We start from the raw sequence: 23,493 nt of genomic DNA, 5'->3' as shown, positions 1-23,493 counted from the left end.
AAGATGCCCTTCTTATCATATTGACTTTTCTCTGTAAAGAAAGTGATATTAAGGGTCTGCAACTATTGCAGTGCATACTTGTGCTTTAGATGGAGGAATTGTACAGTGAGATGCCACAGGTAGGAATGCTTTCCTGTGTCATTCAGTGGTGCATTTGGGTAATAACAGTCTCTCACTTCTTCTGTGACTGGCCAGCACATCATGGAGTGGGTGGAAGGTATTGTCCTCTCGGTAACTGGCCTTGTGGATCTGTTTATAGAGGCCAGTGGGGATAGAGCTATGGTCAGCAACAATTCTCAACTAGGCTGTGGTGTTTAAACTATGTTCATTTGGTACTAAGAGGTACAAAGTGTGCCAAGAAAACATCCCCCACACCATTAGCTCACTACCATCAGCCTGAATCATTGATTCAAAGCAGGATGAGTCTTTCTTGTTGTTTACCCCAAATTCTAAAATCTGAATCGCGCAGCAGAAATCAAGACTTAGACCAGGCGGTGTTTTTTGAATCTTCTGTTGTCCAATTTTGGTGACTCTATGTCGATTTTAGCCTCAGTTTCCTGTTCTTAGCTGACAGGAGTGGCACCCGGTGTCCTCTTTTGCCGTGTAGCCCATCTGCTTTAAGGTTTGACATGTTTTACATTCAAAGATGCTCTTCTGAATAGCTTGGTTGAAATGAGTGGTTCTTGGAGTTGCTGTTGTCTTCCTACTAGGTCTTTGGCATCAATAAGGCATTTTCACCCAGACAACTGCTGCTCACTGGATATATTCTCTTTTTGAGCTCATTCTCTATAAACCCCAGAGATGGTTGTGTAAGAAAATCCCAGCAGATCAGCAGTTTCTAAAATACTCAACGTCCAATAACGATGCCATGCTAAAATTGATTTAAATCCCCTTTTTCCCCATTTTGATACTCAGTTTGACCTTCAGCAGGTTGTTTTTAACTATGTCTGTAAATGCATTGAGTTGCTGCCATGTGATTGGTTTCATTTAAAAAGGATAAATCATTTCATAAGACAGCTCAGTACTTAAGCTTTTAGCAAATGTCAGCCAAACGAACATTTATTTCCAATTAGTCACATAATCAGTGGCGAATAAAAAACTTTTTCCTCTACAACCGTTTCCATTTCCTCTACGAACAAGCTGAACAATTAACAAAAAAAGTGTTTTTGGTTTCTCACTTGGCTGTAACGCTGTCATGAAGTGTGGATCTGGCAAATGTGTTAGTAGCACATTTTTAGCTCCTCTGGGGACCGGCACATCTATGAATGCTCTGGATATTTGTGAATTCCAGGCTTTGGCAGTGTCCGCAGACAAGAGAGGAGAAATGAGTCCAGCAATGCTTCTTTTAGCTGACCTAACCCAGAGTTATAGATTATAATGTAATAGTAGAATTTATAACCATGACCTAGCTTTTTTTTGTCTTGATATTGTCATATTTGAGCAGAATGAAGATAATGTGATACTCTCATTCTCTCATGTGCAAAAATGATAACATCTCTCTGCTCACTGCATCTTTTTATTCTCTTGTTTCCTCCATTAAAATACACATAAAATCACTCAAATTTTGTCCAGTAGTGACATAAAAAATGTATTCAGTTATTTTATTTAAGACTAGTGTAACACCATGATGTCTCATGCTCACTGAACCACTCTTTTACAATTTGAACCCAGTGAATCCTGATATAAATATGCCTGTGCCATCAGTGAAAGAAAACTCCACTGGTAGAAACACCTTTTTGGGCACATAATGTTTCTGAACGTAAACCTGAGCACCTGAAGCAACTCCAAATCAAAACACCGCCCCTACAGGCTTGTACGGCAAGCACTAGTCATGATGGGTGCATCGCTTCATCCAGCTCTCTTCTTACTCTGATTTGACCTTCACTGTGAAACGGGTCAAATCTTGAATCAACAAACCACATGAGCTTTTTCCATTGCTCCAGAGTCCGATCTTTATGTGGCAAATTGAAGCCTTTTTTCCAGATTAGTCTGACTGATAAGTGTTTTTCTTAAGTCTATACAGTTGTTTATTGCCAATCCTTCCAGATCCCTTTGCAGTGTATATGTCGAAATACTCTTACTTTCACAAGGAAATACAGTTGTGAGTTCTTTTTTGGGTTTTTTGGTTTTTTAAGACTTTATGTTTACGTGATCTGTTATCAAAATCATTCAAGAGTTTTTCTCCAACCATATTTCTTCTTAAAAGATCATAGTTCGCCACTGTCTTTGGTATAGTTTCAGGAATCTCCTTCGTTGTTTTCATCACTTAATGCTGGCCAATAATTTAGTTACTCACTGTCCCATTAGGGTTAAATAACTTGTTGCCAACTGAAACATATTAATTAATGCAACCAATGGGTGACTGAGTTTGTAGGACCAAAAGAAATTAAGTTCCTTGAATGCAACTAGTTGTTGTTTGTTTATATTACTGAGTTATTATTTTTCCATATGTACTAGAGTTGAGTGATCACGTGACTTTAACAAATATGACAATTAGTAATTTTTTGTGGGCTAGTTTTTTGTTTAACTAGCTCACAAGAAATTTAGGTTACATTTACCAAAGAGAAGTCATATTTCCTCTTTAAAAGCTGGGCTATGGCAGGCAAGCATAGTCCTAACAAGCTGGTTAGTCTTAGTAACAGTTATCTGTGGGGCAGCCGACAGTTTTCACTCTAAGAATGTCCATCCATCCATCCAGTTTTTACCGCTTGTCTGGTTTTGCGGCCCGAACCTGGTTAGGCATATCTATACAGATATGCTAATATGCCTGTATATGTAGTAGCCATATGTCTATGCCTATTATGTTTAAATGAATGGGTGTATTAATCTTTTATTCATAGCTTTTTTAACTCAACCATTCAACATCATATTGCAGTTTTTAATCTTTTTTAAAAGTTTTATTATTTAAGCTTCCTTTTTTCAGCTTATTTATAATTCAGTTTGATTATTTATAATTCAGTTTCCTTCTTCTCTCCCTTCTCTTTTCTCCTTGACACTGGTGTTTCTTTGAGTCGCATACAAATAAGTATATCTCTGCAGTCTCATCACATCTGGAATTTCTTTACTTTTGATTCCCTCTCTCTGTGTCTTTGTGCCCTCAGTGTGTGCATCTCGCTGCCAGAAGTTCTTGATCTCACGGGTGGGGGAGGACTGGATCTTCCTCATTCTGCTGGGGCTACTCATGGCTCTGGTCAGCTGGGTGATGGACTATGCCATCGCCTTCTGCCAAGAAGGTAGGAAAGAGATGCATACCAAAAATGAGAGAGAGATCTGTGATGTGAATAGAAACTATACAATATTTGATAAAAATTCCAAAAATGTCGCAATAAATTATAATAAACCAGATTATTTTTCCTGATATTTTTTCCTAAAAGTGTTCAAACACAACCCAAACTCGTAAAAAAAATAAATAAAAAGGTTGACACATCATTAACTTTAACAAAACGCTACTCAGCCATGACTGAGCAAACACGCCCATGCTGATGTTTTCCAGCGCATCCTCTCTGAGCATCAGAACATTTTTTAAAAAGATCTTTTCTTCAGGTACGAGTGAAAAAAATAGATGGCGATATACACAGCTGGCTTAGTTTAGTAGCTTTCTTTTTTCCTCTGTTTTCTGAAACTGTAAATTTGCTCGTAGGATGAAAGAGGAGCTGCTGAGGGTGAGGAAATCAAAGGCAGAGATTTGGGGTTAGAGCAAAGAGAAGCAGTCGAAGAGAAGAAGAAGAGAAAAGGAGTCAGAAAATTAATTGGGAATAGTTTTTGACTAGTTTAGTTTTGTACTGCATGATACTGAAATGAAGTTCCTTATATATGTGTGTGTGCAGCACAGAAGTGGATGTACGGTGGACTGGACAGTAACTTGCTTCTGCAGTACATTGCCTGGATCAGCTACCCTGTAGTCCTCATTACTTTCTCTGCAGGATTCACACAGATACTTGCACCTCAGGCTGTGGGTAAGACATGCACACAGAATGTGGACATAAACATATGTATTTATATTCATATTCTAATTCATGGTCTTATTTCTGTGTAATGTAATTGGCTCTGTAGTGCTCCATAAGGGCTCCAAGGACATGTGCTGTATGTCTTAGTGATTGCATCTGCAGGAAATCCATTAAATATAGCTCTGATGAGATGTGCATACTAAAACTATATGAATATCAATCAGCTTTTCCCCTTACTGCCTCCTCTTGCTCTTCATTTATTCCCCCACCCCCAACCCACCCCCCTCTGTGTAATTGCTTTCTTTCAACTCATCTTTTCTCTGCACTGCATCATCCCACCTGGCATCTTTTCATTTCTCAGGTTCAGGTATTCCAGAGATGAAGACCATACTCAGGGGGGTGGTCCTGAAGGAGTATCTGACTTTTAAGACCTTTGTTGCCAAAGTGATTGGTCTGACCTGCGCGCTGGGTAGTGGAATGCCTCTGGGGAAGGAGGTAGAGAGTTTATTTTTCCCCTCGCCTTCACCCATTAGAGTCTTCTTGGCTTCACAAATTACAACCAATGAATTAAAGGCTTTTTTGTAGGTCTGGAAGATTTAATAATCTTCTCTCTTCTAGTCTCATTAAAGTCAGAGCTGTCAAAATAAAAGTGTGATTTACTGCTAATAGCAGTTACATTTCCCATCCAGGGTGTAATAAAGCAGTTTGAATCTGCATCTGAGCGTGGTTTAATCGTGGAAAGGTTTTTGAGTAATGCTCTTGATCTTGGATGCAGCATGCTCTGCTTAGTCTTTAAGTGTGCTTTTAGTCGTATCCTAACGTCTTCTAACGTCTGCCTTTCTCTATCCTCTCTCACAGGGACCCTTCGTTCATGTTGCCAGTCTGTGCGCCGCTCTCCTGAGCAAATTTATGGCTGCCGTTTTTGGTGGGATTTACATGGTGAGGATGGAGAACATATTTCAAATTGATATGCAGATGTCCCAGCAGATTGCAGCACAGCACTGTGTTTGAGGGCTTTCCGCTTACTTCTATAAAAAGTGTCATATTATCATCTGTGATGAAATCTAATTTATGAGTTCTCCGATGTCTGCAGCTCAAGTCCACAAATGTTTTCAGTCAGTTTGAGCCTCTGATTTTAATGAAACAGCAAAACTGTTTTTGGCTCTTTACAATATTAACAAAAAAAGGCTTGAAAAATTGGTGTGAAAAATTTGAAATGTATTTCTGTCCTCTATTCATCAATTGTCATCACTAGTTGTTAATTTTGCCCCTTTTGCACCCACATTCAGCTGCAGAGTCACACATGCTGATATTTGCAGTAAGATCCTGTTTAGATGCTAACTTTAGCCTCAATATTGGGGAGTGTTTGTTTCCCCAAATCTATGAGTGGGCAAAAGTGAAAGAGCCACTGTCTTACATTACTATCAGTAACGCTACAACAACAGATTCATTCTAAAGATAACTGTCACTGGTCTAAACTGTATGAAGAGTCACTAAAGGTCATTGCCGCCAGAGACCAGTCAGTGGCCCGCCTGGCAACCTCCGGTTGCTAGGGAAAAATGTGTATTTCCTGATTGGTCGTCATGTGGTTGCAAGCATTGGCTAGGATACTATCTGTAGCAAAGAGCGTACTACACCAAAACCCTCCTTGTGATTGCTTTGGCCACTAGTTGAGTAAAAGTTGCACCTTTTGAAATGTGTTGGACGCAGTGGTGAAGCATGATTTGAAGGCAGGGAGTTTACAGGGTGCTAGTTTAACTAAGTTAAACTTGTCAGTGCATAACGAGAGCTCGATAAGTTCTCACAAGAAGTGGGGACCCTCCCCCCTCACCTTATCACACTGCCACTTTAAGACCAGCAGGGGTTTCAGAGGGACGTAATGAGTTACAAATGAACTTGTTAAATTACACATTAGAAAGTGAAGTAAGGATTCATTCATATTCAGTTTTATTTATATAGTTTTAACTCATAACAACAGCCATATTAAGCCACTTTCAATTTTAAGGGAAAGACTATAAAATATAAGATTGGTTGGGAATGGTGGGAAGGAAGAACTCCCTTATAAGAGGAAGAGACCTGCAACAGAATCAGGTTGAGGGAAGGGCAGCAGATGATATTACAAACTATGAAGAACAAAACGCAAGTTAATGATCTTTAGTAGTGGGTTAACATGTACGAGAAGTAAAAAAAAAAGTGGTGGTGGGTTCTTAGTAATACCTGTGCGATGCTTGCTAAATCACTGTGACTTTTACTTTCTACAGTAATTAACTAACACAATAAAACAGACCAATCAGATTTTCATGTATGCTGCATGCATGTTGGAACTTTTTTTGGAAACTTGGACTGCAGATGGGTCTGTTTTTGAAGCATTTTGGGTCAACTAGGCTATAAATCAAATGGTAATGACAGTGAACACTAAAAGGTTCAGCCATTTTTCATAGTGCATGTTTGAGGTATATTTTTTCATTTAAAAAAAGAGAAATCATTTATGTAACACAAGTCAGTGGGTTTCATACTTACAAGGTGCAACAAAGTACAGCACTGATCCAATTCCAAGTCCTGAGAATGAGCCTAAAGCTAAACTGAGCTAAACTACTTTATTATCATTTCCGTGTGTAAACTCAAACCAGCAGACAAAGAGCTTACATGTGAGTGTGTACCACGCTTTACTGAAAGAGTGCCGCTGATATGTGTACATACACGTTAACTCACACAAGTGGGAGGCAAATAAAAGCAAATGTGGAATAAATCATGTAAATCCTTAAGCCCGTAATTTCATGATTCATCACCTTCCTCCTTATTTGAGTATAATCATTGTGAAGGGCGAATAACACACGCACATGCAGTTTTTATTTGAAAAATCTTTGACATTTCTTCGACTTTCTGCCGTTCCCCAGGACAGACTCTCACCTCCACTCATGTGAGACTTCACCCTGAGCTTCTGTCTATTTCTACACTGGATACTGTGATGTGCCTCTCCTCCTTGCATCAACAGCCACATCAGTGTGGAGGAAGATAGACTGCAGTGATGTGAAGGAAGAAAAACACGTGTCAGCACAGTTAGAACGACTCAAATAGTGCAGGGACCACTAAACCTAATCAGTCTGGGAAAATGTTAATTCAGTTCACAGTAAAATCAGGACTGTGTTTGCTGAAGCTCATTCGCTGCTTGTTTGAGTCTGCTTGCTTTGGATAATAACTTTGGATGTCTTCCAGGAGGAAGATAAAAAAAAAACATGAATTTAAAAAAAGGTAACCACTACACTCACACGTCTGTCCTCTTTTCACTTTTACTGCTAAAGGAAGAGCCCTTTGAAGGAAGCAAGGTACGAATGCATGACTCGGATAGTTTCTTTATTTCCAATCCCATCAACATTAATCCAAGCTGTCCATTTGAGAGCTGAGACAGATTGATGTCTTTCCATTTGTCTGCGCTGTGTTAGATTCTGTTCAGTGAACCGTCGCAGAGAGGCATCGATCTGTGTTGCTTTTGCTTCGACACAAACATCTCATTTCATGATTTCAACCCTCAATCATGGTTTTTCAGTTATAGCCTCCCATCAAACTCCAATCATATATAAGTAATCTCATCGAATGTGCGCAAACACAGCAGCTTTGCAGTCAAACTGCTGCGTTTGTAAAACAGAACTGGTTCTGGATGTACGTTTGTGGCATTTGCAAATAAGCGTGCACCTCTTGGGATTTGAATGTGTGTGTATTTGCTTGAATGCACTGCTCTGCGTGTATTGGTATGTGCGTGTATCTGACCCTTGTTGGACAGAATGAGTTGAGGAACACGGAGATGCTGTCGGCTGCCTGTGCAGTGGGTGTGGGCTGCTGCTTTGCTGCCCCTATTGGAGGTAAGTCAACACGACTGTAGCCTCTGATTGAACTGGATTTAATTATGTGAGACATTTACAGGAGCTAATTAGATGAAGAGAATATTTACCCCACTAGCAGCCGAAGATGCCAGTCTTAGTCAGTATATTTGTCTAAATCCAAGGTTCTCAAAGTCTGGCTCTCAGTGTAATGGCTGTCCATAGGAAGGAATATTGCTCATTTCATTCATTAACAGCTTACGTCATCCTATGATACAGCAGCACAAAACAAGACCAACTCTTCTCTTCAATTTTAGCACTTTTCTTTTAATGCTTGATGTCAAAATGCATGTTTTTTAGGCTACATGTGAAATGGTTATTAATACAGTTGTGGTCAGACTTTTACACATACTCATCATGGGTATGACGGTCATGCTAATTTTGGCCTTTTAATGATTTCTTTGAACTGTACTGTTTTTTTCCAGAGTGGAGTGAGTGTAGGCATACACCGTTTCTAACTAAAATCTGCAAACACTCCTCTTCAAATGCTCTTTTCAAGCTTTGCTGGAGTTTTTTCCTCTCCTCCACTCGCTCCTTAATTGGGTGAAGTTGTGCCAGAAACTTTGCTCTATTTGTCATTTTATTAGGAGAACTTAATTGGTAGACTGACACGTTCTGGCCTTCTCCGGGATCCCAATTAAACATATTACACACAACATTTTAAATTAGGTTGTAACCACAAAATAACCAATCTTATACAGCCACATATAGATTAAGATATGTGTAACACCATATTTGGTCCTGAGGGTACACACGTCTTCTTTTAGGCCCTCCACTTTAATTGATTGATTGATTGATTGATTGATTGGCTTAAACCCACATGACTATATGACCCAACCTATTGTTATATGTGTGCCTCTTTGGCTTTATATGTGTATTTGAATGATCACTTGTTTTGTTTTTCTTTTTTTCTACTTAATACCGATCCTCTTTAACTGCTGTCGGCAACATATTTATTTTGATAGACCGCCACAGCTCTGACAGTGAAGTTAGCACTGCTGAAGTTTTAACACCTTCATCTCTTCTGTTCTCACCGTTTTAGCAGACTAAACCTTCCTCATACTGATGAATGAAGTTGGCTTCAAGTTCAAATGTTACATCCACCGTATTCACTGATGGTTAATATACAGTCCCATGTGGAACTACATTAAAACTTAAAAACTGGTTTTCATTCAGAGAAGCAAACTCTGTCATCTGCCAAATGCTCATATGTGCATGAATGTTAATGTTTCCTGTAACCTTTAGATAACCTTTTGAGCATTGTTATCAACTTTTTACTTGATCACCTCTTTAAATTACTTTGAAAGTGATCTAAATGATATTTTATAATACTAATGCACCAAACTATGACATGAAAACAGTGAGGAATTGTTGTACTTAGCGTTAAACCTACAGATAATTCTCAAATTTGTGGTGCTTTTAGTGACTTTGAGCAGCTGAGGAGCTTCTCCTCTGCAGGAGCTGATAGGGATCAAAGTGGGTTAAAAAAGAGTGATTAGATTTATGTCTTTAAATGGATGACGATGTGTCTTAGTGGTCCTGTTTAACTGTCGGCTGTTGATACTTGTGGTGCAGGGGGGATTAGGATTATGTTTTCTCAAGGGTGTAGGTCATAATCATCCACATTAGATCCACGTTAAAATCCTCAGATTAAATTGATTTTCCGTGGATGCTCACATGATGAATCATACTTGGTATCACTCAGTGGTTGTTCTGCATTCGACTGCATCTTACCATCTTCTTCAACAGATGGACTCGCCCACTTATGCAAATGCTAAAATTTCCATTTTTTTTCCTGAGAACTTCAAGTACTTCTCGACCTTTGCTCCAATACTGTTTATTATTAGGGTGAATTTCCCTCTTCTGTTTCATTATCAGTTTTTGTTAGACCTCATTTTCTTCTTTCTTAATTGATATTCTTCATGAGTCGGGTTGTTCAGATGGTTTTAATTGTCGTGTGAATTAACTTCTGTGTTTGAAGTTTGCTTGCTAAATTAAGGTGCCCATTCTTTCACAGCGGTTTGAATAGAGTGACATGTTCTTTAGCATTTTAATCTATGCTTAATGACAATGACAAGACTAATAAAAGCTGTAAAGAGGACCTTAAGTTATAATTATTTTGATCAATGTCTTCTCGTCTGCATCGTTTGAGCCATATAGAATGGATGCTTGTGGCCACAAGCGACAAGAGGAACTTGTTTTTGGGGCGTGATTGACACCCTGTCTCATTTATTTAGAACGACTAGACAAACTCATACTGACAACAGTACAGTATGTACTGCACATTCACCGAGACACGATTCATGTAGCTGTGTGGCATTTCCAAAACAAGCAAACAAACAGGTCCTGCGAGTTAGAAATCTTTGTTGGGTTTTTTGCAAAATGCTGAAAATCCATGTGAAAATAACAAAAGATTATAGCCGTGATGATCAGAGCTGAAGTATTTAATTGATTCACTGAGTCACTGAAGCTAAATATGCAGCTACTGTGGCATTTTTATGTTTTTCTAAAATGTTATAGACTACATGAATCATTTAAAGAAGGTCACGATTTTGGGAGATTAACTGATAGTTAAATAATTATAAGGTGAAAGCCTGAGAAAAGCTCTTTGCTAGAATATCTGATATGAAATAAAGTTGAGAAATTGCTGTTTTCTTGGCTGCAGCTCGGCTCTGGGAACGTCTCACTCTCTGTATGTATGGTTGTGCGTTGCAGGGGTGCTGTTCAGTATTGAGGTCACGTCAACATTTTTTGCTGTGAGGAACTACTGGAGGGGCTTCTTCGCTGCCACCTTCAGTGCCTTCATATTCAGAGTGCTTGCTGTCTGGAATCAGGAGGAAGGTAAAGTACAAAACAGAAAATATCTGTTTATCTTCCTGTGAGTTTTTATGACTCTTCTAGTTCTGCTTTAAGAAAAATATCATAATATGCAATTAAACTAGTTAATTTAAACTCACCGACCCTTTCATTAGGTACATCTATTCAACTGCTCGTTAAAACAAATCTAATCAGCCAGTCACGTGGAAGCTACTCAGTGCATTTAGGTATCTAAACATGGTCAAGATGACCTGCTGGAGCATCAGAATGGGGAAGAAAGGGGATTTAAACAGCTTTAAATGTTGCAGACTCCAGACTGCAACATTCCAGACTCCGGTTCCAGACTGATGCTCAGAGTACTTCAGAAACTGCTGATCTACACAATCCACACAACTATCTCTAGGGTTTACAGAGAATGGTCTGAAAAAGCAAAAATATCTAGTGAGAGGCAGTTCTGTGGGCGAAAATGCCTTGTTGATGTCAAAGGTCAAAGGAGATCGGCCTGAATGCTTCAAGCTGACAGGAAAGCAACAGTAACCCCAACAAACACTTATTACAACCAAGATGTACAGAAGAGCATCTCTGAAATTTACTACATGTCAGTCATTGAAAGAGTTGTGCTAAAGCAGCAGAAGACCACACCAGGTGCTGCTTTTGTCACCCAAGAACTGGAAACTGAGGCTACGATTTACTTAGGCTCACCTAAACTGGACAATAGAGGATTGGATAAACGTTGTCTGGTCTGATTAATCTCAATTTCTGCTGTGACCTTCAAATCATAGGGTTAAAATTCAGCATGGACAACACAGAAGTATGGCTCCATCCTGCCCTGTATCGGTGTTTGAGGCTGGTGGTGGTAGTGTAATGGTGTGGGGGGTATTGTCTTTGCACACTTTAGAAAAAGCATCGTTTAAACACCACGGCTGGCCTGAGTATTGTTGCTGATCATTTCCACAACATGTCACGAAACTCAAATCATATTAAACTTATTGTCCCTGAACATGATGCTAAGTTCATTGTACTTAAATGGCCTCCTTTGGGATGTGGTAAAACAGGGGATTCACATCATGATGAGTCAGGATCATCAGGACATGATCAGGATGTCTAGCTGACAAATCCACAGCTACTGTGTGATGCTATCATGTCATGTTTCCAGCACCTTGTTAAATCTCTGCCATTAAGAATGAATGCATTTCTGAAGGCCGAAGCGGATCGTTTTCATATAAAAGAGGGAAATTACTTGAAAAGGGAACCTTTCCAATTCAGTTTAACGAGTTACTAGGTGTACCTAATATGGTGGCTACTTTAATGAGACTGTATATAAAATGTAATTCAGTATATGTAAGTATATCTTTAAGAGGCATGATGAGGTAAGTGGTTGTCCAGTTTTCATTCGTAACAGATTGCTGTATAGCAGAGTGAGAACAGTCTTCTTTTTCTCAGAGACCATCACTGCTCTCTTTAAGACCCGTTTCCGTCTGGACTTCCCGTTTGACCTTCAGGAGCTGCCAGCCTTTGCCATACTGGGGTGAGTGTGTTTCTCTGGACTGGCGCCACATTAAACGGAGCCCTGATCCCCGAGCAGCTTCTGTTACTGACGAGATCTGAGCTCCTTTTCTGCCGTTCTCCCAAGTCTTTTAAGAGCCTGAAGGTTGATTTGTATTCAATGAATGGGGCATGAAATTAACTTTTTACTCTGCTGATTACAAGCAGAGGCTCTGTCCAGATCAGAACGTGCCAAATGTGATTTGTTTGATGTATCTTAATGGAGAGAAACGATGAATTAACATCAGTTGGCTTCCTTGAAAAGAGCTTCCAACTGTGACTGACTTAACCAGGCATAGCAAAACTGTAGCTTTGTTTCATTTGTGGTAATTCTTTTTCCATGTGGCTGCTTTTGTTTTGCGCCACAATGCTGTTCTGTTTTACCTTCAACAGGCCAAACAAGCCGTGTCTGTGTGTCTGTGTGTGTAGGATTGCCTGTGGTTTTGGGGGAGCTCTGTTTGTCTACCTGAACCGGCTGATAGTCGAGTGCATGAGGAAGCAGAAGACAATTAACAAGTTCTTGCTGAGGAAGTAAGTATCTCATCCCAGTCTTACACAAAATCATTAAACATTTGTAGATTCATAGACCCAACGTCCCCTTGTCCAGCTTAAAGGAACAGTTTGACATTTTTGGAAATTACTCACAGAGTTCGATGAAACGATTAATACTGCAACTGCCAACAGAAAACTAGCTTATCTGAGACTGGAAACAATGACTGTGGATCTTTCACAGGGTACTGAAACTAGCTAACCACTCATCTAAAGCTGACTAATGTATAACATCATTTTTTCATGCTCTTACTCTGAGGCACAAACTGTCTCACAAACTCACAAACATTCTGTGAATTTCACCACACACACTTTCTCCCTCATCCATCTTCTTTCAGCTGTTCCCTTTATGAGGCTCTAAAGCAGTTCATCTGCTTCCATCACACCCTACACTTAGCATCCTCTTCTGCAACACTAACCCTCTGCATCTCCTCCTTCACCACATCCATGAATTCTTTACCAGACATGTCGACTGTCCCTCATCTGCACATGTCCACACAATCTCAGCCTTGCCTCTCTAGCTTTAACTCCAAACCACTGATTTACTCATTTCTAATTCTGTCCATCCTGCTCACTCCCAGCTCTGCCACCTCCAGCTCAGCCCCATGTCTTTTTATCAGGTCTCACTACCATCTTGTAAACCTTCTCTTTAACTCTTGCTGCTGTTCTTCTGTCACAAATCACCCCTGACACTCATCTCCACCCTCTCCATCCAGCCTGCACTCTCATCTTTGTCTCTCTTGTGTGTAGTCCTTTGCATTGAATGGCTGACTCCAGGTATTTCAACTCCACCTTCACTACTTCTGCTCCTCCTTCACTGCTACACTAGTTACATCTGCCTCCCTCTCATCTACACACATATATTCTGTCTTACTTCTACTGACTTTCATTCTTCTTCTCTACCAAGCATACCTCCACCTATCCAGAGTCTTACACTTGTTTCTTACTCTCACTACAAAACATAATGTCATCTGCAAACATCAGAGTTCACAGAAAGTCCCGCCTGACCTCATCTGTCAACCTATCCAACATCACTGCAAACAAGAAGGGGCTCAGAGGAGATCCCCGGTGTAATCCCACCCCCACCTTGAACCCATCTGTCACTGCTGCTGCACACCTCACCACAGTGTCGCTGTCCTCATACATTTCCTACACCACCCTCACATACTTTTCTCCCCCTCCACAAAGACAGTGCAATTCCCTGTTACCTCCTCAAAGCAAACACTGGATCTGTATGAATTCATACTGCTGCTCACTGATCATCACTTCTCTTCTCAGCCTAGCTTCAACAACATTTTCCCATATCTTCATGGTATGCCTCATTAACTTTTTCCCACTGTAGTTACTATAGCTCTGCTCTACACTTAATCTCCATTCCTCACAACCTATCTGGTTAAAAGGTCCACTACCCTCTCTTCTAGACATCTCCATACTTCCAGAGTGCCGTGCTTCATCTTCTTCAAAGCTGCTGCACTTCCTCATTCACTACCTTTCTTCCATCCGTTTTCATCACTCTCATTTTCTTCATCATCTTCTCAAAGTGTCTTTCTTCCCGCTCAACTCTTTTCACTTTTATCCATACAAAACTAAAGTTTTAGAGCATGTGAAGAAAGTCCTTCAAAGAACTTATTGTAAAACAGCAACTTTTCAGGTTGATGCTTTGACTTGTGTACAGAGGAGCCAAATAAAGATATAGCTTGTAACTCAAGGAGCTTTGAGTGCAAGGCTAGCTGTTTCCAACATAGACTGTATGTAAAAGATGGACATGGCAAGTGTCACCTCACTTGGAAGCCTCAAGCTGAGCATTTTTGGGTGTCACCATCTGTGGGAACTGGGAAGTTATAAAATGAGTATCATGTTGTATTCAAGAAGACATAAATTAGTGACTGAAATCATAAATTCATTAGGCATTTTACTACAAGCTTAACCTCCTCCTCTTTTTACCCCTCCCGTGTTGGTTTCCATTTTCCACATATGTGGACATCACATTTTTGGTTATTTTGACCAAAATACATCAATTTTGCTCTTCATGGGCCTGATATCCACTCCAACGACAAGACATTATACTGCTATTGTTCTATCAAAATTTTAAATGAATATCCTCATTTGTGGCTCTCATTTTTCTTAAAAAACAAAGTATAAGGGCAAGACCCCAAAAAAAGATGCCCCAAGAAAGATCTGGAAATTCTTTGTTTTAGTGTACATTCATTGGGTCCCAAGGTCAATATGCCCAAATATCAAAATGACCGAGAGAAATTAAAATGCATGTAACCAACCGAAGAGTTCGGGTCTTAGATCGATGTAGCGGTTCGAGGTTAATTTTCCACTAGTCTTTTTGAAGGTAACGGTGGTCCCCGTGGTAATCGGAGCACTGTGGGAAATAGGAAAATCCCGGGAACACTTTGTGTTGGTTTCCTGGGAACAGCTAAGATTCAGACTGCTCCCAGACTGTTCTGCCCCGAGCTTGAAGGATAAATATATATATATATATATATATATATATTATACTCTTTAGTTTCCAGTCTTTATACTCAGTTAAGCTATCATCTGTTGGCTTTAACTTCATATTTAACAAACTGAAATACTAACAGTATTATGATCTTCTCATCTAACTCTGCCTTAAAGCCAATAAGCTTATATCAGATATTAAAGACACATCTAAAAACACAACCACACACACTGACACATTTTAGCTGGTTAAACTCTAACTAAACACAAGGATCATGAAAATCCTGCCCATGTGCCCCTACGCTTCTATTTAAAATTGGCCTCACACTCTATGTCACAAAGCTAATGTAGTCCTGGGAAATTTAGGTAAATCCCTTGTATGAATTGGGTCGGTTTCACACACGTCATCGGGAGCTATTTATACACTATCTCTCTCTTTCCACACCACCAAGAAATTAGGTATGCACATACAGTGTGTCAAGCACACTCATTAATGACCCCACAGTCCATCTCTTCCTGTCAGGCGTCTGGTGTATCCTGCGCTTGTCACCCTGCTGATCTCCACACTCACGTTCCCTCCGGGCTTCGGACAGTTCATGGCTGGACAGGTGAAAAAATACTTTCACACTCCTTTGACAGTATGGAAGCATGCAATGACTGTTGTGAGATGATTGATGGTCATTTTAAATGAAGCCTACATAAAGGCTTCAAGAGGGCTTAAAGGCTATTCCCAAAGCACGGATGTAGTCAGATGTAGTCTAATCACCGGAAATCAGAAAAGGAAGTCTGCAGCAAGATCTTAATTTTTATTTATATATACGTTTTTTATTATTTATTTCAGCAGTGTAACTCTGCATCCGGGAGTGGAGTGGGGATGTTCCAGAACTTTTCTTCAGTATTAAAAGCAGCTGTCAGTTCAGTTCTATTTCATTTTTATCGCACCAAATCACAACAACAGTTGCCTCAAGGCACTTCATATTGTAAAGTAACAATCCCAACAATCAGAAGACCCCCTACGAGCAAGCACTTTGCAACAGTGGGAAGGAAAAACTCTCTTTCTACAGGAAGTGATAGGAGAGGGACAGGACAAAAGACACGCTGTAGAAGTCAGAGATTATTATTAACTAATTATTAAATACAAAGTGATGTATAAACACATAGTGAGTGAAAAGAGATGAAGAAGAAGCACTAGGTCCATCATGGGAAGCCCCAGCAGCCTATACCTATTGCAGCATAACTAAGAGAGGATACCATACGCCTATCTGCTTTTTTAAAAACAACAGTTTTGAGCTTAATTTTAAAGTAGAGAGGGTGTCTGTCTCCAGAATCCAAACTGGGAGCCGGTTTCACAGAAGAAGGGCCTTCCATTGTACTTTTAAACATCCTAGGGGCCACAAGTTAGCCCACTGTCTGAGACTGAAGTGCTTTTTTAGGGTGATATGGTACTATGACATCTTTAAGATAAGATGGGCCTGATTATTCAGGACCTTTTGAGAAGAAGGACTTTAGAATTGATTCTGGATTTAAAAGGGAGCCAATGAAGCGAAGCCACTATGGGACAAATATGCGCTCAGTACACACAATTGTACGCAGTTTAAATAATTCAGTCATGTCAGATCAATTCACGCATTTATTTTGCAGAGCAGTTACCGGCAAGAATATACATCTAATCCAGCAGTCACCAAACCACTATCACCACTCTTCTATACGCAGAGCTGTTGAATTTGTGTGGGAGGACTTTTTACCTGCGTGTTATATCCTAACATTTGTTTTTGAACATCTCCATATTTTGATGACTTTTTTGGAGCTTCCATAAACAGCTGCTAAATGTAATCACAGCACTTTGAATAACATTGAGAACTTTTATCTCCTTAAAATCCTTCCTCATAAAAAAATGACAAAAACGGTCAACACTTGGCCACAAAACTGCTCGTGAGTCAGTTTTGTGGTTACTTCTCAGTTTATTGAGTTGATTTTGTGTGTCCAAGGGAAAAAAAGGTGTAATCTTTTGTGTAATTTGGCACATTTGAAGCACAGATGTCAAAGCTTACACATGACGGAGCAAAATTGTTCACACTTGTTCCTAATGATGTTATGCAACAGTGGTGCAGCGATCAACACCGTCTCCTCACAGCCAGTAGCCACTGGGTTCGGACCTTCCTGGGTGGAGTTTGCATGTTCTCCCTGTGCCTGTGTGGGTTTCCTCCCACAGTTCAAAGACATGCCTGTTAGCTTAGCTGGTGATTCTAAATAAGCAGGAGGTGTGACTGCGAGAGTGTGTGGTTGTCTGTCTCTCTGTGTTATCCTCGTGATGGGCTGGCGACCTGTGCGTCCTGCTGGGATAGACTCTGACGCCTCCCCGCAACCCTAAGTTGGATAAGCGGTGGATGGATGGAGTGTTTCAAGAGATGTGTCACAGTTATCAAAAGTAGTCAGTAAATTAATTGCTACAGATTACAGTTTGAAAGCCTGCAAGCTGGATTTTTAAACAGCTACACAATTTCTTCTAAATTTGAAAGAGAAAAATCAGAAATACTTTGAAGTGCCAAGTCTCCAGTGTACTATGAGTAGGTTTATATCAATATAGAAAGAACTGTGTGGGTGGAAATAGCCCTTTCTAAGACAGAGAGCAAATAGTATGGGTTCACATGTAATTGGACCCCTGGTTACTGAATGTTTCTTTTTCCAGGGGACTTGTATTCGAACACTAGACTGCTAGAGTCTCCTAAACAGATCCTTCTGACGTTAGAGAGCCAAAACAGATATTCAGATTCAGGATGCTTCTTTTGTGGGTATGTCTGTGTGTGTGTCTGTGTGTGCTTGCGTTTCGATCTGTCAGCTGACGCAGCACGAGTCTCTAGTGGCGCTGTTCGACAATCGGACGTGGTGCCGTCAGGGTGTGGCGGAGGAGTTTGACTACATCAGCCACCACCATGCCTGGAAACACCCCCAGGTCAACGTCTTCATCACGCTCATCCTCTTCACTGTTATGAAGGTAGGCGACGTGAAAGGCTTTTATGCACTGAAATCAAACCGGCGACGCTTTCAAACTAACTGTGACGAGTTGTGCTTGTCGATTAGCTTTAGTGTCTTTGAGAGCTTGGCAGAGGTCACAGCGGTGTCTCCTGCCTCTTCATCTAATCCCAAAGTCACTCTGTGATAATATCAGGGCTCTGGGAGGGTCAGACAATCAGATGTGGGACTGTTTTCTCTTTTCATAATTAATGATAGTATTTCAAGACTCCGTCTGTATGTCTAATCTTGGTGCCTTGTAAGATTTTCAGAGATGGTTAAGTCTGTAAAACTCTGTCTCCCTCTTTCAGTTCTGGATGTCTGCTGTGGCCACCACCATGCCCGTTCCATGCGGAGCCTTCATGCCTGTTTTTCTTATTGGTGAATTAAACCTCTTTCTCTTTTTTAAATGATTTCCACTGCACTGGTGAACCTTAAACTAATACGTTCTTGCTGTATTGGTGTGCAGGTGCAGCATTTGGCAGACTTGTTGGTGAGATCATGGCAGCCATGTTTCCTGATGGTATACATGCTGCAGGCGGCGTGTATCCCATAGTTCCTGGTGGTTATGCTGTAGTTGGTGAGTGACTCTATTTCTATATTGATGTTTTCAGATTTAATTAGATTAATTACATAGTTTCTTTTTTGTGGGGATCCTGTATTATTATTATGTATCACAGCTGGAAAAGTTGTCACTGTTTTCACTACTTTATCGGTTTGGTCAGAAGATTGTTTCTAATATTACTTGTAGTATGACTCTGTTCTGGGACGTACAAAGCCAGTGTTGGGGAGAGCAGCACAAAGACTAATTGCTGAGTTTTTCAATTTGTTGTTTTAATTTTTGTACAATTAGTAGTACTGAGCGAAAGTCTTGACCCACCCCTCATTTCTTTACGTTTCACCTCCGAGCAGCCAGACTTTTATGCCATTTTTAACAAGTTGTCTCAAGCAATAGTCTCCAAGTTTCTGTTTTTCTTTGGACTTTTACACTCATTTTCAGTCCAGTCCTTGTACCTGACTGTGAGGAATGTTTTGGGGGTTTTTTGCTTGTTAACATTGACCTATGATTCATTCAAGCATTAAACAAGGTAGCTCAATGAATGAACTCATTTTCTGTCTACAGGTAACAGACAATTTATCAAAGAATCAAATTTAAGTTGTCTCTTTAGGCACTTTGTTACTAGGAAAACAAAAAAAACCAGTTTCTTTAGTTAGTTTCTTTAGTTCCGTGATAAATTCCCAAATTAACTGTGTTCGATAGCCATAAAATAGTAATTTTGCTCAAACAGGATGATTCCCAAAGAGCTATTACCTGAAAATTTGGCATATCTCACCATGAGTGTGTCCTTAAAAGGAAGCTGGACAAGTTGAGAAAAAAAGGAATTAGTGGCAGGCACAAAAAAATCTACAGCAGATGAACAGTCTCTGAAAATAGGAAAAGATCGAGCAAACATCTGTCACAGGACCTGAGAGATGCATCTGACTCTTTGGGTGATCCATCTGCTGTTCACTGAAGGCTCATTAGAAATGGTCTCAGTGGAAGGATGGCTGTCAAGAAGCCATTCTTGAGGAAAGGAAATAGAGAGAAAAGGCTGAGGTGCGCAAAATTACAGAGGAACTGGACTAAAAATCAGGTATTATGGAGTGATGAACCCAGATTTGAATATATGTATGGTGAAAGTCAGGAAAGTGATACAACACAGTGTGTCTGAAGCCATCTGGAGGCACTGTCATGATTTAGTGCTGCGTCTGACAGCTTTATTTTTTAGTATGACAACGATCCCAAACACACTGCCAGTACAATAAATTCATACCTGATGGAAAAACACACAGTAGAACTCAACATTGGAGAAATGGTGTGAGATCATCTTGACAGAGAGCAAAATAAAAGGCAGCCAACATTCAAAGAAGAGCTTTGAATGCCCTTCAGGAAGCCTGGAGAACTGTTCCTGTAGACTGTTTTAAAAATTACAAAAGGCTTGCCTAAGAGAGTTCAGCTATGATGAAGAATAAAGGTGGTCACACGAAGTGTTGACTTTCAATCTCATTAGAATTGTATAAACTCAGATTTTGCCTTATATTCTGTATATCCATTAAATTTCCATCTTTGCCATTTAGCTCCATGTAAATGGCTTTAAGGAGACTGACCGATATAAAAGATTTTCCTTTCATTCACAGGTGCTGCTGCTCTGTCTGGAGCGGTCACCCACACTGTATCCACAGCGGTCATAGTGTTCGAGCTGACCGGTCAGATCTCACACATCCTGCCTGTGATGATCGCTGTGATCCTGGCCAACGCCGTGGCCCAGGCGCTCCAACCATCGCTGTACGACTCCATCATTCGCATCAAGAAGCTCCCTTATCTGCCTGAGCTGGGGATGGGACATCACGAGTGAGTCTGCTGCTGCTGCTTTCCTCTTTTCCAGTCATTCTGCACCTTCATTTGCTTTTTTTATTCCATTTCCTCTTCATCTCCTTTCGCTTATCTTCCCGTTCATTTCCTTCCCTTATGTTTGCAGGTGTCCCTGCTCTCGCGTCTCATTAACCTCTATCTTCTCCTCCATGTTTCAGGAAGTATAATATCCGTGTGGAGGACATCATGGTCAGAGATGTGCGCTACATCACTCTTAACTCTTCCTATCGGGATCTGCAAGAGATGTTAATGACCGGTCAGCTCAAAACGCTGGCCCTGGTTGAATCCAGAGGTAAGAGCATACACAGTATGGGTATGAGCTCATCACTGTGCTTGTGCTTCCTAATTAATTACAAGGTCCCATTAAGAGACATGTCAATGCATTCAGCACAAAGTTATGACTTATTCTAAGCCCGAGGCAACTCACATCAGCAGTACTACAGCACTAAAAAGTCCCAGACGATACCGACCTCTCTTGTCTGATTTTCTTTTTAAAATGTGCTTTTTTTGTGTTTTCACAGCCCCTAATTAATAACTTTACTCCTCCCTTGCCATTGCCTCTCCCATGCCCTTCCTTCTCCCTCAGACTCCATGATCCTGCTGGGCTCCATAGAGCGATTGCAGCTCCAGTCTCTCCTCTCGCTCCAGCTGTCACGCCAGCGGAGGCTGGAGTACCTCCGCCAGCTGGCGCAGGACAACGGCACGCACGATCACCTGCCCAGTCTTACCAGTGACAGCACCCCCAGCTCTCCCTGCACCCACACCCACCTCAACTCCTCGACCAATTCCAGTGCTCGCCAAGCGGTCCGCTTCTTGGTGAGCACTCAACAGGTGTGAGGCGTCCGGGGGCGCCAGGGCTGGGCTGGGGCGAAGTCTGGATTGGGTTGGGGTTGTAGCAGTAGACTAAAAGTGGATCAGCATGTGTGAAGCATGTAGCAGTAGGTAAAGGCACAGATGGAGTTTTTGGACAGCTGTTGTGGTAAGTGCTTACAAGCTGTGTGAATGTACTTCATTTGTACTTTAACATTAACACGTGTCTTCTGTGTCTCTGTCGTCTGTGCCCTTACCTGTGCTGTCCTGTTCGTTTACGTGCATGTGTATTCGTCCTTTCTGTGTCTCTCTCGTTTTTGTTTTTGTCCTTTTTTTTCCTGCGTTAATGTATTTTCCGTGTAGATCTCCACAGAGGAGTCTTCATCCTTCAGCCCGGTGGTTTCCAATGTTCAGCTTCCTCTGAAATCCGCCCTGAAAACCGTGTCTGCCATCAGCGACACAGAGACGCCAAACAGTATGTATTTTACAAAAAAACAAGAACAAAGACATAAAAAGATCAGGGTTCAGATTCAAATGTCTTAAACCTTTTTTTTCCCCCTCTGAGGCTCTCAGACCCTTTCCTGTGCTGACCAAGACAAGGAGCTGCTGGAGGTGAGGAGAAGCAGAGATTTTATAGATGCATGAGTGCGAGTGTCCTTTAAGAGTGCGACATGCACTGTACGAGCGGGGATGTGTGCGCTCTCTCAGTCCTCACATGTACCGTCCACCTCGTCGTCCTCCTGCTGCTGACAGGCAGGATCCACCCACAGACAGCAGGGTTTTCCTGTGTAATCTCATGCTGTGGTCGAAGCTTTTTGTGTAAAACTTCTATGAATCATTGCACCCTCACCGCACCGCACAGCCACTGCCAGTCAAACGTTTTTTTTGAACATCCTACATTTTAGCATTTCTTTTTTTTCTTAGTTTTATTTAAAGCGGTGATGGCGTCATGCAGTGTGGTTTAAAAAATGTTTCTTATCTCTTTTCAACACCTTTCAGCACAGTTCAGTCCCCGGCCACTGCTGTGCTGCCAAACGTTGTTCAAATGCACAATTCTTTTTAAAAATCGGGTGTAGATCAATCAGAGATATCAAATGTGTCACCCTGATGGTTTTGGACATCATAGGAGATTTCATTTTGGGAAACAAAGGCTTGGGTTTGAATATTTCGGTCGCTTCCTTTAACAACAGTCTGTAAACATCTGGGAAGTGAGGAGATCAGCTGCAGGACTTTTTACAAGTGTTGTCCCATTCGTGTCTGATTGAAGATTCCAGCTTCTCAACAGTTCTGCATGTTTCATATTTTTTGTTTCATGATGTTTCAGATGTTTTAAGTTGGCGAACGGTCTGACTTCAGGCAGATCAGTTCAGCACTCAGACTCTTCTACTGTGAAGCTGTAATACATGCAGGATGCAGTTGAGCATTGAATTACTGAAATATTTAAGGCCTTCCCTGAAACCCTCATCTAGATGTTGCTCTAAAATCTGTACAAACCTTGATATGTACGAGTTGTACATCGGCTCTAATGCACCTCAATACCATCAGAAATGCAGAGGTTTGAACCGAGAGCTGATAACAAGTTGGATGGTCTCGCTGCAGGGTTCATGTCTTCCAAAAAGAATTTCAAATTTCAAATCGTATCATCACTGTTTTCCACTTTGCCTGAGTCCATTTTAAATGAGCTTTGGTTCATAGGAGGCAGCAGCATTTTTGGATCATGTCCACATGTGGCTTCTTCTTTGCTGTTTGTTCCTCAATTTAAACATTATTTTCTGTGTTGTGTTGTAATAAAATTTGGGTGTATGAGATCTGCAAATTTCCAAATTTGAAATTAGGATTGTAGATTAAAAATTAGCATTGCCCTCAGAAAAAAACCCAAAAAGTAGAAAAAACTGACCTCAGTGTCATATCTTTGTTATTATGTTTTTTGCTTTTGTGAGAGTTTTCTTATCATTGGGGTGTTATCAGGGTGATTTTTTAGAATTATTTGTTCATTACTTTTACCATCTTGTCTTTTTGGTGTAGTTTCAGTTATTTTATTGTTTTCTGTGTGGAGTTTGCATGTTCTCCCTGT

General features: G+C 40.7%; 1 protein-coding gene across 1 annotated transcript in view; it reads left to right on the top strand.

Annotated features, from left to right (window-relative positions):
* Positions 1–23,493, top strand: part of clcn2a (chloride channel, voltage-sensitive 2a) — a 54,339-nt gene that overhangs the window by 24,296 nt on the left and 6,550 nt on the right. The window contains exons 3-19 of the mRNA XM_039602598.1: positions 3,102–3,233; positions 3,828–3,956; positions 4,309–4,442; positions 4,806–4,886; positions 7,729–7,807; positions 10,541–10,666; positions 12,086–12,170; positions 12,617–12,718; positions 15,708–15,792; positions 18,024–18,179; positions 18,508–18,577; positions 18,666–18,776; positions 20,375–20,588; positions 20,768–20,901; positions 21,196–21,440; positions 21,783–21,894; positions 21,985–22,031. Coding sequence (XP_039458532.1) covers positions 3,102–3,233; positions 3,828–3,956; positions 4,309–4,442; positions 4,806–4,886; positions 7,729–7,807; positions 10,541–10,666; positions 12,086–12,170; positions 12,617–12,718; positions 15,708–15,792; positions 18,024–18,179; positions 18,508–18,577; positions 18,666–18,776; positions 20,375–20,588; positions 20,768–20,901; positions 21,196–21,440; positions 21,783–21,894; positions 21,985–22,031 — 2,042 coding nt within the window. The remainder of the gene's footprint in view (positions 1–3,101; positions 3,234–3,827; positions 3,957–4,308; positions 4,443–4,805; positions 4,887–7,728; positions 7,808–10,540; positions 10,667–12,085; positions 12,171–12,616; positions 12,719–15,707; positions 15,793–18,023; positions 18,180–18,507; positions 18,578–18,665; positions 18,777–20,374; positions 20,589–20,767; positions 20,902–21,195; positions 21,441–21,782; positions 21,895–21,984; positions 22,032–23,493) is intronic.

The sequence above is a fragment of the Oreochromis aureus genome, linkage group 18, assembly GCF_013358895.1.
Source record: "Oreochromis aureus strain Israel breed Guangdong linkage group 18, ZZ_aureus, whole genome shotgun sequence".
NCBI lineage: Eukaryota > Metazoa > Chordata > Actinopteri > Cichliformes > Cichlidae > Oreochromis > Oreochromis aureus.
The sequence above is the reverse complement of the archived record's forward strand: the minus strand, read 5'-3'. Positions and strand labels throughout refer to the sequence as shown.